Here is a 14,115-nt window from a genome sequence, read left to right as displayed (position 1 = left end):
ATTTTCTAGCTGCCTTATTTCTTTGTCAGGGGTATAATCGCAATGTTAATTCTTTTGATAACCCACACTCTTTGTTTTATCTTTCTCTTTATTTGATCTGTCCATTTCCAATTCTTGCTTTTTCTAAAATGTCTCAGATATGTGCTTAACTCTTTGTTTTTCATTACCTATATTTAGTCTTTTTAAAATCATTCTTTGATTATAGAAATGGCCACTTAACTATTCTTCTTATCTCCATTGTTTCCCCACTGAAGTTCATTTTGCCTTTTATTACCAGGCTATTTCAACACTTCACTTCATTTTTTGTCAGATTTGGATGTACAATAGGGGGAAAGTAGCTCTGGCCAGAGGATACCATTAATAATGGCACCAGGATTTGAGTCTAGACTTAACACTTGAAAGGTAGGGAAATTGATAAATCAGAACCCATGGTGTATGTGTAGAGAAGTGAAGTCAGAGAGGCAGGCCAGGAGTGAGGACACTGTCTCGCTAAGGAGCTTTAGTGAAGGAGTTAAAACTTCATCTGGAAAGATTTTAAGCTAAGAAATGACTTTTTAAAACTTATAAGCCCATAATCTTTTTCTCTTTATGCTCCGCACCTAGCACAATTTATGGTTCTCAGGAGGTCAACAAATGATTCCTACATAAATAAATAACTCAATGATTCAGCACGTTTTCATTTTCAAAAATTTTTTCTGGCTATGATATAGAGCTCAGATTGAAAGGTAGTGGTAAACACCGTAGACTCATTCGTGCACACATCTTACAAAAAATCATGAGAATGAGCCAAAGTAGAGCCTCTTACAGTTGAAAAGAGGGAGATGAACAGTGTATTTAAATAAGTAATGTATATTATTAGAATAGGATCACTTATATCATTAATCTAATGTACTTTCCAGGAATTTTCACAAGTTTTTTTTTAAAGATTATATTATTTTCTTCCTATAAGCATTCTTTCAATTGTTACTTTTTAATATTAAGTATTTCTAGGGCAGCGCCTGTGGCTCAATGAGTAGAGTGCCGGCCCCATACACTGAAGGTGGTGGGTTCAAATCCGGCCCTGGCAACAAAAAAATAGCCCAGGCATAGTGGCCCGTGTCTGTAGTCCCAGCTACTCGGGAGGCTGAGGCAAGAGAATCGCCTAAGACCAACAGCTAGAGGTTGCTATGAGCTGTGAGGCAACAGCACTCCACCGAGGGCGACAAAGTGAGACTCTGTCTCAAAAAAAAAAAAAAAATTATTTCTAATTTATTGCTAAAAAAAAATTTTAATTAAGCCTATGAATTTTTTTTAATGTAGAATATTCCAGAAGATATTCTTAAGAACTTAGTGGAAGAGCTTCCACAACCACGAAAAATACCTAAACGTCTAGATGAGTACACACAAGAAGAAATAGACGCTTTTCCAAGAGTGTGGTCTCCGTAAGTGTTTCCTTTCTTCTTCATGTCTTTCGTCTTTTTTTTTGGTCTTTTTTTGAAGTTCAATTTGGTATCCTTTATTTCCTCAGCCGAATGATAAAATACTTGAGGGTGGGAACAGTGAACTCATTCTTTTTATTTCCCTAGAGACTCTAAGCAGCTACCACCTACAAATAAACTGTAGCTGTAGATATTAGAACCAAAACTTAAGCATTAAGACTTATCTAGGTAAGTGCAAGGATGTTTATAGGTGCCTGTCTTTATCAGATATTTTGTTTGGGATGAGCTTTCCTCAGATTGGTTGTAGTCTTTTAGAAAGATAAATGGATCAAAAGACTACTAAAAACAAAGTGATTCTCAGTTTTCCAGATTATTTCATAAGGTAAGAATATCATCTAGTGAAAATTCATTAATTCTGGATATTCATAGATAGTCTTGATCCAAACAGAAAAAAAGTATCAATTTCTTTTTGCTCTCATCCATATGGTTTCCCCTACCTAAAGTCCATAAAGCTGCCAAGATTTAACACTCTGTCTTTCATCTCATTGTTTTCCTGGTATGTACAGATGATGAAGCATTTAAATATAAATGCGCTTTACTTGTGTTAACCTATATAATCCTCAGAGCAACTTAATGAGTTAGTACAATTTTTTTTTTTTTTTTTGAGTTAGTGATGGATTAGGGATTCAAGCCCCTGTTGCATTGGAATGTCAGCTTCAAGGGGGCAGGGATATGTCTTATTCAGCACCTGTATCACCATCGTTGTCTTATTCAGCACTTACATCCCCAACGTTAGAAATAGTACTTAGCACATAATAAGATAGTAGGTGTTTGGAAAGAAGGATGAGATGAACTCTTTCCTCTAAAAATTAATTTCAAAGTTGTTATGAACAGTTTAATTTTTATAAAATTCAAACTTAGATTCAAATCTTGCCTCCATACTACCACATAGGTATAACCACATAGGTATAACTGTAAGTTAGTTGTTTATCATAAGAGGCAATGCATACTTCAGAGCATTGCTGGAAGGAGTGAGCTAATGTTGGAAAGTACTTAGCACACTGAAGTATTCACCAAGTTTTTATCATTTTCACTTGCTTTCTTGTGTAGTATTTCATGTAAATGTAGTGAAGTCTGTAGTCTCAGCTTTGATAAGTTATATACTAAAAAATTATTTTAAATAGTCCTTTAAGTTTTGTCAGGTTCTATTCATTTAATACATTCTATAAATGTAAGTGTGTCATATCTGATTTTCTTGTGGACATCACAGATGAATTTATATTCCTCATCAAGAGGGGTGTGGTATTTTTTTTTTAAACTAGAAATACCAAAAGGTGCTTTTAACTCATATCTAAGTACATGTATATCATGTACTTGAAGATATATTTCATGAATATTCTAAAACGTATCCCAGATCAGTTAAATCAAGCATTATAGTAATGTAATAGATGTAACCATTGACAACAAGAGATACTTATAGTATCATTACAGTCAGAATAGTGATCAAAAATGCTCATTCTGCTAAGTGATTCCTGCTTCATTTTAAAGCAAATTAAAAAGTGCCTAAGCGCCTTTGTTATATTAATGGAATTAGAAAGAGCTTTTCTGTGTTTATTTTTAAGGAGACTTAGAGAAACTTACAGCCGTGTGGTGCATTTTTGAGTTACTACTCTAGGAATGGGTTTTCCTGCCCTCTCTTTTCATTCCAATTTTCCCTGTGGCAGGAATATGCATTAGGCACCAAGATCCCTTTTGTGCTTCATTAAGTTGTGATATTTTCTCATATATAGCCACACAACATATTACTTGTATTTTCAAAATAATAAAGTGAGTATATACTTACTGAACTTGAACATATATAGGTATATAGGCAATAGGTATACTAGTCATTTAACAAAAATTATTTAACATTCCCTTTTCTGTACACATTAGAGCTGACATCAAGCCTGATTTCATCTTTACTATGTGAAAAGACTATGACTAAGAAAAAATAATCATTTTGGGGTTGAAGAAAAACTTGTCTAAGAAATAGATGATCATTTTAGTACAAGGCTGTTCCATAGACCATTCTGCAGTGATAAAAAGCTCTCTGAGCTTCAAATACAGTAGTTCCTGGCCACATGTGGCTCTTGAGCATTTGCGCTATGGTGAGTGTGACTGAGGCTGAAGTTTTAGGTTGATGTAATTTTAATAAATTTAAATATTAATAGCCTCCTGTGGCTAATGACTGCTTTATATGTTCTTTGCAATTTCATAAAAACAATATACTTTAGAATTGGAATGAAAATATTTGGTACACTCTGCAATTTAATGCCTTAAACATGGGATTTCTCACTTAGAAGACTTGTCTTTATAAGAAAAACATTTTTTTTCTCCTTTTGAAGGAACCTGCTTAAAATTTGCTTTTTTTCCACCCAAAATAGCTAAGCCAAAAGTATAATCTTTTAGAATGTAGTAACTGGAATTTGTCCAAGGTAGATCTGATGGTGAATCTATAGAGACGTTACTGAAACAGATGTACCTGGATTACACCACAGTCTATGCAAAAATATTGTAACTTGTCTTGGTGTTTGTTGCCCTAGTAATAAAACTTAATGTTTCTAATGTTAAAATGTACATCTTACACTTGGAACTGTTCTTAACTTTTGGTTAAATATAAGTTTACTGGATCAATGCTGGGATTTTAAATTACTTTAAATCTCTTACACAAATTATGTTCTTTCAAATCTAATTTCTGCATATATTAGGCTTTTTCTTTTGCTAGTTCAGTTGTTAGTTGTTTAGTCAGTTTTGAAACAACAGTAGGAGATAAGGAATAAAATTGGTATTTATGGCAAATACTTTTTAAAAAATAAAAGCCATTTATATGTGCTGTGGGTAATGTTGACTATGCATCTCATTTCTCTTAAATTACTGGGTGTACTCTTAAATTAGTTGCATATTAGCATTTATTACATCTGGATACATGAATTTAGTGAGAATATGCTACGAAGTTATTATAGTTTATGTTTCTTAATGATACGCAATAGATGTTTGTTTGCCATGTGCAAATGTGATGGTAGGGTTTTCCCTAAGAATTCATCTCTTTTTTCTCGAAAGAAAAAAGAATCACTACCCTTTCTTCACAATTTCACTTACCTGAGATTGTAGCTTTCAAATGGTCAGCTTACGTTAATACTATAAATAATTACTTCCATAATTATTGAAGTTTTCCCAACATATTACAGAACCCAAATAATCATGGACATTATAATGCTCAGTGTAATGGAAATTTTTCTGGATGTAGACTAAAAATAAAACTTGGATCATTTTAAACTTTATTTTCAATTTTTATAAAATTCCATAGGCAAGCTTTTCTTAGGAAAAAACCAGGTATATGGAAAATTTCAACTTACATTGCTTGATGTTATTATTTCTGACATGTTAACTCAGTAATATTTTAAGCAAAATCTTCACCTTCATAAGGAAATTGTGTATGGAAAGTTTTAGGATCAGTAAATGCTTGAAAACAGGTGTTTATAATGCAGACCAGTGTTCTGGTGTTTAACCAGACTAAGTGTGCTATTAGAAATGTGCCTGCAAAATGGAGATGAATGTTGAGGATGAAAGCGTGAAGGTATGAAAGCAACCATTATTGGCTCTGAAGTCGTCGTCTTTAAAGTAGAGTGAGGCTTAGGGAGTTTAATAGGTAATCCATCCAGCTCTGTGAAAGAAAAGTAGGGCTCCAATAGCTGGGAACATTAGCACTGGAACAGTGCCTTGGTGAGCTTGTTCAGTCTGTAGCTAGAGGAAAGCAAGGTCTTAAGCTTAGTGCCTATACTCTGATATGAAAGCTATTAATCCTAAAAATCCACATATTTTCAGACTTATTTAAATTAATATTTAGAAAAAAAATTTTACCTGTGCCTTTACAAAACATGCTTCAGATCAGAGACTTCACTAAAGGCAGTCAAGAAGGATTTTACTTTGTCTAATCCCATAAAGAGCTGGGATCTGGACAGCTTTAAGATTTTCCATAATTTTATGCTAGTCTAGTCATGTGGCATTTTCCCCCCACACAGTTTAACTTAATTTTGCTGCTCTTCACAGTCAGAAGTTATTAGCTGGACTTGGGGGCCAAGGTTACTTGCCAACTCTCCCCCCCCATTTCAACCAGCTCAGTGTTGGCTTAAACCATCAACCTCAGTATTTCCAGTTGTGAGTTCTACTCAAATTAGGCATTCTAAACTCTACTATTCTTGTGGACATGATAAAACCAGGAGTGGTTATTAAAAAAGAAATCAATCTCTATTTAAATAACAAACCCAGGTCATTTACAGGTCCCAGCTAATAGAAATTTTGACTAAAAAAGTATAATTGACTATAATAGACATGCCTGTGCATTTTAAAAGTAATAATTTGATATTTTTTAATTTTAAACAGTTTTCTTAAGTTTTTTGAAAATCATGTTGAACTTTTTCTCATCTGGATGGTGATACAGTGCCTAGGAAAATGAGTATAAAGGCAATATTATTTTGCCTCATTATTACCTGTACAGCTAACATCTTTAAGGAATTTTCTGAACATCACCAGATTTTCTGAAATGGTTCCATCCAGACAGTAGAAATGACTCAAAATTCAATCATACTGACCTTTTATTGCTTTTAAGATTAATTCAACATCCAGATTTTATTTTAGTCTGTTAAATATTTTGTGGAATAAGCATTATACTAAGAAATATTAAGATTGAGAAGACATAAAACTTAATGGGGAATGAATTAAGTTTTATGTCTTCTCAATCTTAATATTTCTTTTGAGATTTTTTTGCACTTAAGTTATGCTCAATTCATGTATCACAACTGAAATATAAATGATTTTTAACTAGGAAATAAATTATCTTAATAGGACAAATAATTGAATTAATTGAACAGTAGCATAAACCATGTACTTTATAGCTTTATGTTTCATTTTATTCACAAACCCAACTTTTTCGCTGTTTTTTAATATACACTGAAACCTCCAAAAAGCTGTTTTGTGTTTTTGTTTGTTTGTTTTTTGAGACAGAGTCTCACTGTGTCATCCTTGATAGAGTGCAGTGGCTTCACAGCTTACAGCAACATCAAACTTGGGCGTAAGCAATTCTCTTCCCTCAGCCTCCTGAGTAGCTGAGACTACAGGCGTCCACCACAATGCCCAGCTATTTTTTTGGTTGTAGTTGTCATTGTTGTTTGGCAGGCCGAGGCTGGATTCAAACCTGCCAGCTCCGGTGTATGTGGCTGGTACCCTAGCTGCTGAGCTACAGGCGCCAAGCTCAAAAATCTATTAAGACAAGTGTTTTACCTCTGTAATTTCTGAATTCTGAATTTGAATCTCTACATATTTAAGATGTGGTTATGTTATTATAATGAGTGGCAGTATTTTGCTTATTTCATTTAATAAGTGACAATGTTTTTGCATAGGGATGTGCATGTGATAAAGAATTTGCTATATAAAACTGAGAATTTTATGGGATGTGTTGTGATTTCAACTGTTTTTGAGCAATCACAAGCACCATAGAATATTTTTATACCTCAGGCCTTTTGAAATTCTTTCTTCATTCACAAAAGTATTATTATGTTTTAAGTTTAAAGGCAGTTTTCTGCTGGTGGCAAGAATTATTTGCAAAATAGATGGTTGCTATAAAACATTTGATAGCTAGAATAGTTTAGCACAATTTAGAGAACAAGTTAAAGTTCTACTTTATCTAATTCTTGGGAGATTCATTAACCTCTCAGGTATATTCTGAGCACTTACACGAAAGTTTAAAACTCTTAGCTTTCGCTTCAAAGGTCAAAATGTGTGTATTTTAATATATAAATACATGTAACTGTAAGTTATGTATGATATATATTATATTGCTGTATTATATGATATAATAAACTATTCCTCTGTTAGAAACTGTACTCTCTAAAGATGAGGACTCTGTCCTGCTTACTGCTGTCTTCCTGATGCCCACAGCAGGACCTGACTACTCAAAATGTTTATTAAATAAATGAATAGAATCATATGCTTCCTGAAAGAGATACTGACTTTTAATTCACAACATATGGTAAATTCATATTTTGGTTTTTGCTACTTACTTACTTAAAGCTTTCTTAGTAACTATAGTTAAAATAGAAATTTTTCTTAACAGTCTTTTTCAGTACAACTCTGATATATCTAATTTTGTATACTTTGTATTACATGTCTAAAGAAAGATTATGGTAATTTTGTTAAAGTACAATTTAACATTCCTGTTGAGAAGTAAATTTCTATATTTCTATGAAAAAAATATTGATAAGCATTAGCTTTCTGAAAGGTCCCTCCAAAAATTTCCTGAGATTATTTTAGAATACTATTGTTATTTATAAGCATATTAAACCTACATAATAATTATCTTTTATTTTAAGAACGTTGTAATTTGTTATTTCCAATGAAACAGTGACAACAAAGTAGAACTAACTTAGAATATAAATTTACCCATCATCCATCTCTGGCAAAAAATTAAGCCACATTTTAAAGTGTTAAACATTTAAGCGATCATATATGAAAAGCAATATACTAGATGCCAGTTGTCTTTTGTTCTTGAAAATTATTTATTCTACTGAGGAGATAAGATAGGTGCCAAGGCAAAATAGAGGATATATGTAAGCAACATTATCTGACAGTTCCATTTTGATTAATATAGTGTTGTCATATATGGGATACCAGCTGTTAAAGGGCCTGATACATTTACTCAGTACTAAAGCTCCTTGGACTACAGTTTAATCTTTCTTCAATGGTAGTTATGAAGAAAGAGCCAGGAAAGTTGCTATTAGCAAATCGAGTCCTCTCTAGCTTCCTTCTGTTAAGCACAGCATAGTGTTTACAAATTTCTTACTGAAGATGCTTTATTTGCTTTCCAGCACCTTCAGTAGTCATCTCTGTCTTGTGAATAGCTCTGTCTCTGGACTGAGAGGAACCCTTGCTACCCCGTTTCCCCGAAAATAAGACATCCTCCGAAAATAAGACCTACTCACAGGAAAGATAAGACGTCCCCTGAAAATAAGACCTAGCGCATCTTTGGGAGCACACCTTAATATAAGACACTGTCTTATTTTTAGGCAAACAGGGTAGTTAAGAGTGTGGTCCATGAGCCAGCAGTGGAAGAAGTGGGAGCTTGTCAGGAAGGCTGCACTCACTGAATGAAGTCACAACCTGCATTTTCACAGAAGCCCGAGAGATTTGTATGCCCACTGAAATTTAAGAGTCATGGGGTATAAATGGCCACCGTCCCCTTTCTCATATTATCTTGGATTTCCTTCTTTGGTGGAAGCAATAGAAATGAATTGTTTGTGTGCTTGTTTTTGTTTCTGTTTGAGATTGAGAGAAATAGAACTGTATAGTGTAAAAAACCTCTCTTTTTCCCCACAGAGGAACCTCCTGAAGCTGTATAACACCATTAATTGAGCTGATGTTTCTAGATAAGCCAGCATCTAAACCATCTAGTTTCTCTGCCATGACACTATGATTCTCTCCCTCTTGCCTCCCCCCAGAATCAAATTAACCATCTGCAAAATATCCTGATTATTTCAGCAGGAGAAGGAAAGGATGAGTTTGCAAACAAAGTAATATTTTCAAGGCAGTCACTGTACTTCAGTGAAAGGTATCTTACCAGGCATCCACTTGTGTTAGGCACTGTGCTAGTTTCTGGAAATACAAGATCAGTCTTTTGGGGGCTCTACCTTTAAAGGAACTGGTAGCCCATTAGGAATTATAGAGAATAAGATGGTGCTTGCAAGCAGTGAAGTCAGAGAGTTTATACTCCGGTCCCTGATGTTCACTTCCTCGCTGTGTGCGTATCCTTAGACCAGCTACTGAGCCTCAGTTTTGTCCCTGTAAAATGGAGATAATGACAGTGTCTTTTTGACAAAGTCATTGTGAGGATTACTTAAAACAATGCATGTTCAGGAGGTAGAGACCAGCCTGAGCAGAGTGAGACCCTGTCTTTACTAAAATATAGAAGAAATTAGCCTAGCCTCATGTAATCCCAGTTACATGGGAAGCTGAAGCAAGGGGATTGCTTGAGCCCTGGAGTTTGAGGTGCATTGAGTCATGATGATACCACTGCACTCTAATCTGGGCAACAGAGCACTCTGTTAAAAAAAAGTGAAGTAGTTATTACACTAACAGGCATTCACCATGTGTTACTTACAAGTAAGAGTGAATATAATTTGAGAAACACTGTAATGGAAGTGTGAATCAAGTTCTCCAGCAGTCCCATAGAAAGAAGTGCAGCCTAGGTTAGAAAGGAAACGTTGTAAAGAGTTTGCCAAAAGTTAAAACCTTTGAAATAGTTATTCAAGTTTTCCAAGCAGAGAAAAGATAAGAAACAGTCTAAGCAGAGGAAATTTCAAATGCCCAATTCCAGCACTGTGAACATTTTTATCTGGATAAAAGTAAACAGGGTGGAGTGACCAGGATACAGAAAAATAAGGTGTAGAAAGAATGACTCAAGAAGTTTAACTGGGACCAGGTCATGGAAGGTTATTTGTGAAATTCTGAAGTGTTTGAACTTTGAGAAAGAAAGAGAGGACCAGTGAAGATGTTTAAGCAGGGCCATGTGATTCAGAGAAGTGGGATGGAAAAGAAAGAATCTATGTTAGAGAGTCTCCAATTTGTTCTCTCTTTCCTCAGCTCTTCTAAGCACCAAACACTGGTTTCTAGCTGCATGCCATGGTTGGATTTTCTCATATTCCAAAATCAATCCTGTATTCCCTATTCTGAAAAATAGCATGTTCATTCACTGACTTCATCAAGCTGAAAATTAGTAGTCATCCCTGCATCACCGTTTTCCAGTGCTGCATCCTCCATCATCTCTCATCCCCTCCGCATTCCACCCACCCTCTGCCCCAATACCACTGCTTCTGAAATTCTAAGTTTGACCTTTCTTTTCACTCATCACTGTTACAGTTCAGACAGAGCCCTTATTTTCAACCTCCTTACTTCCTTTAAAAAATATTTTTGAAACAACTTGGGACTTCATTAGTCCTTTATTGCTTTGAGCTCAGTATCCACATTCCTTTCACAACATTTCCAGTTTTACCTCTGAATTTTTTAAAGGGGGTATTGTCATATTATTTTGACTTAAATTAATCTTTAATCTGAAAACAGCTGGTGACTGCAACTAACGCATTTAATTTTATTGAGTGGAATTGCAGAGATGTCTTGTGGGACATTAGCTTAGAAGAGTTCTTCCGGTAGCATTACTGCCACCCCGTTTGCAATTCCAGCTGGATGGGAGAATAAATTGTTACTTAAAATGTACTGGTGTTTCTTGACCAGGAACTGCTTTGATTGTTTTGAATCTCTTACTTACCAAAGGTTGAAAGGGTACCTTCCGAAGCTGGGGGAAGCGATCATATCAAGCTGTCATTGCCCAGATTTTGGATACATTGACAAGGACACCATGATTAAATTCTATAATTTACCTTCTCACTATGTATTCCTGAGATAGTAAAGCATATATGGCTGGTTTCCCAGAGTGGTACCTGTGTCTCTCAGGGTTTAATAGCAAACAGTTTAAACTCTAATACGGTTCTCTTAGTCAGACCGTGGACTTTGGTCTTCTTAGCTGGACTGTCTGGTATCTTATGAGTATTCAGTTTAAGAAAACACACTGCAAATGTAGAAAGGGATTAGATTAGTTGTTTCAGGGCAAACACAGTTCATCTACTTTTAAAAGGAACTCAAACTATCAAGTATTTTTACAGCTGTTTTCAAAAATATATACTTAGTTTATTACTACTTTCTTTCAGAAAATACCATATGAGAAGCCCAGTATATACAATTGAAAAGTTTAACAGAACACTTCAAAATGTTTTGCATTTTATAGGTTTCTATTCTTCATTTTCTCTGTTGTTATAATTTAACATGTCCCTGAAAAGTATCCTTGTTTTAATTTACTACTAGAAATAAGTTTTAGATATGATTAATCCTATAAATATAATAAATGAAGAAAAAGTTACATGTGTATAAATAAAATATCAAAAGGCTGGTGTTTATGTTTTATTTTATATTTATATGTATATATCATACTGAAAATTAAACTTAGCATATGATAAAATATAAATAGTAAAATTGCTCTTTCAGAATTTGCTTTTATAAGGTAAATTCATATCTTTGTGTGAATTTTAAATATTTTTGAAGATCACAGTAATTCTTTCAATAAGAAGAGCTTTATGAAGCTTTTTAAAAATAGAACAGAAAAATCAAATTCAAGTTATTAAGTTACTAAATACATTCTTATATAGGCACAAGGTAGTGGCCTATATACTTGCAGAAAGACTTCAGAATTGTCACTTAACTGTTACAGTTCATGAAAATTTGGCTTCAGTGTATTTCACTAAGAATTTAGATACAGTGTTTGTAGATATTTCTTGGTGAACAATTACAGGCAATCCCCAAGTTACAAACAACTGACTGACATACAACTTGTACCTATGAATGGAGGCTACTACAGGTAATCAGTAAATGTACCTGTTTCAACTTACATATAAATTCAACTTAAGAACAAACCTATAAAACCTATCTTGTCTGTAACCCAGGGACTGCCTGTGCCTTATTTTAAATTAGAAAAATATTCTTCCTTCATCAGGCAGGAGAAAGAGAAATCCTGATTCATGAAAGTATTTTTTTTATTTTGTCTTTCAGACCTGAAGATTACCGGTTATAAGAGAATGAAAATTGCAGAAAGTGACAGGGAGGTGATTGAAACTTTCTTCTGCTGAGTTACTCTAACCTGCAGGGCAGAGTACAAGAACCGCTACAGTTCAGCACCTGCTACAGGTGCTGAATATTTGGGGGGAAAGGTCAGGAAGGATATTCCTTCAATAAGAAATTACAATAAACTATATTATTTAATAGAATTGTTTTATTATCTAATCTTGAATGTTCTAGATGATAATAAGAATAAAATTGCTTATTTGTTAACTTTTCAATTTTTCATTTAATGAATAAACAGACCCTGTCTATAATATTGTAATTATATGTTCCCCCCAAATTCACATTTTTACAGATTTTTCTCAAGTTCTATATTACTATTCTTTTTTTTTCCTTGGGTAGAGTGCCATGGAGTCACAGCTCACAGCAACCTCAAATTCTTGGGCTCAAGTGATTCTCTTGCCTCAGCCTCCTGAATAGCTGGGACTGCAGGTACCTGTCATAGCCCCCAGCTAGTTTTTTTTTTTTGCAGTTTTTTGGCCAGGGCTGGGTTTGAACCCGCCACCTCCAGCATATGGGGCCGGCGCCCTACTTCTTTGAGCTACAGGCACCGCCTCCAGCTAGTTTTTTTATTTATTTTTAGATATGGGGTCTCGCTGTTGCTCAGGCTGGTCTCAAACTCCTGAGTTCAGGCAATCTACCTGCCTCTTCCTCTGAGAGTGCTGGGATTATAGGCATGAGCTACCACACCTGACCTATATCACTATTCTTATCTGTGAATTGCCACCTTCACTTTTCCTTTCAGTGGTTGTTTTATCTAACCTTCCATCTCTCTAAATTCATCTTTCCAGCTTTGTAACATAAAGTTTGCTCCAGAGCATACACACACTCCTGTCCTTTTCTTTGTCGAATACAGTCTCTCTGTCTCCATGACACCAGAAATTCCCCTGCCCTGCCTGTGATGCTGTTTGCAGATTCCCTACGCTGTTTCTCCACATCTGTCCTGTTGGCCTCTTAGATTGCGGTGCGAGGATGACTGTCCCAAGCAAAATGTCTTCTCTAGAAATTAAGATCCTCAGCCACTGCTTTGGGACATTATTGTGGTGGCTTTTTTTGTTTGTTTTTTTAAGCTAGCCAATTAAGGAGTGAGTTTCCTATTCATTCCTATTCCTTTCCTATTCATTCAGCAAATATATTTGGTGTAACTGGTAAATGCGAGGCACAGTGCTAGGTACTGGGAAAACAGAAATCACATGTCTCCACCAACACTCCCATGCGGGAGGGAGTGTTGGAGGAGGACTGCGGGAGGGAAGGGAACTGTAGATAAGACTTGTGTATCAGTACAAGTAATAAGATTGTATGAGCTGTGATGTAAACATATTTAGGGTAGAATAACCATATTAAATATAAAATACTATGCACCTGCTGTGTGTCGGGCAAACCACTTTATGTGAATTATTTAATCTATACATCCTATAATGGAGGTACTGTTATCCTCCCCACTTAAATTGGCACACCAAGACAACAAAATTAAGTAATCTGGCCAAGGTCACAGAGCTGCTAAGCGGTAAACTCAAGATTTACGTACAGGCAGTCTAGCTTAAAAGCCCGTGGACTTAGCCACTGCCAGATGAGAAAAAGTGAGTGTTTTATGTATCACACATTCTGTAATCAAACATAACCTGGTATAGGTTAACAGCTACTATTTTACAGGGAGGTTTCAGATACATCTTCAACAATTATACCAAAAAGAAGCGCCACCAGCTACTTTTGATGGGGTAATCTTAGGTAAATGAGCCAGTATGAAATTCAAGTCCCCAGCTCCTAATGCAGTTTTCATAGGGAGGAATTTTTGCCTGGTATAGTCTAAGTATCTATAGCAGTGCCTGACATATTTGGGTAATGGAAGGACTGCTGAAGAAAGGCCCTTGTTTCTAACAAAACATGAGGAAGATCATGGAGACATGCTCTATGAAACTACTGAGGCCAGGCACAGTGG

At 35.1% G+C, this 14,115-nt stretch overlaps 1 protein-coding gene across 1 annotated transcript in view; it reads left to right on the top strand.

Annotated features, from left to right (window-relative positions):
• The window catches only part of MRPL13 (mitochondrial ribosomal protein L13), a 36,077-nt gene extending 23,689 nt beyond the window's left edge, over positions 1–12,388 (top strand). The window contains exons 6-7 of the mRNA XM_053559297.1: positions 1,300–1,421; positions 12,108–12,388. Coding sequence (XP_053415272.1) covers positions 1,300–1,421; positions 12,108–12,129 — 144 coding nt within the window. The 3' untranslated portion in view covers positions 12,130–12,388. The remainder of the gene's footprint in view (positions 1–1,299; positions 1,422–12,107) is intronic.
• The last annotated feature ends 1,727 nt before the right edge of the window (positions 12,389–14,115 follow it).

The sequence above is a fragment of the Nycticebus coucang genome, chromosome 13 (genome assembly GCF_027406575.1).
Source record: "Nycticebus coucang isolate mNycCou1 chromosome 13, mNycCou1.pri, whole genome shotgun sequence".
In the NCBI taxonomy this organism is placed as follows: domain Eukaryota; kingdom Metazoa; phylum Chordata; class Mammalia; order Primates; family Lorisidae; genus Nycticebus; species Nycticebus coucang.
This window is presented reverse-complemented; position numbering and strand designations above follow the sequence as displayed.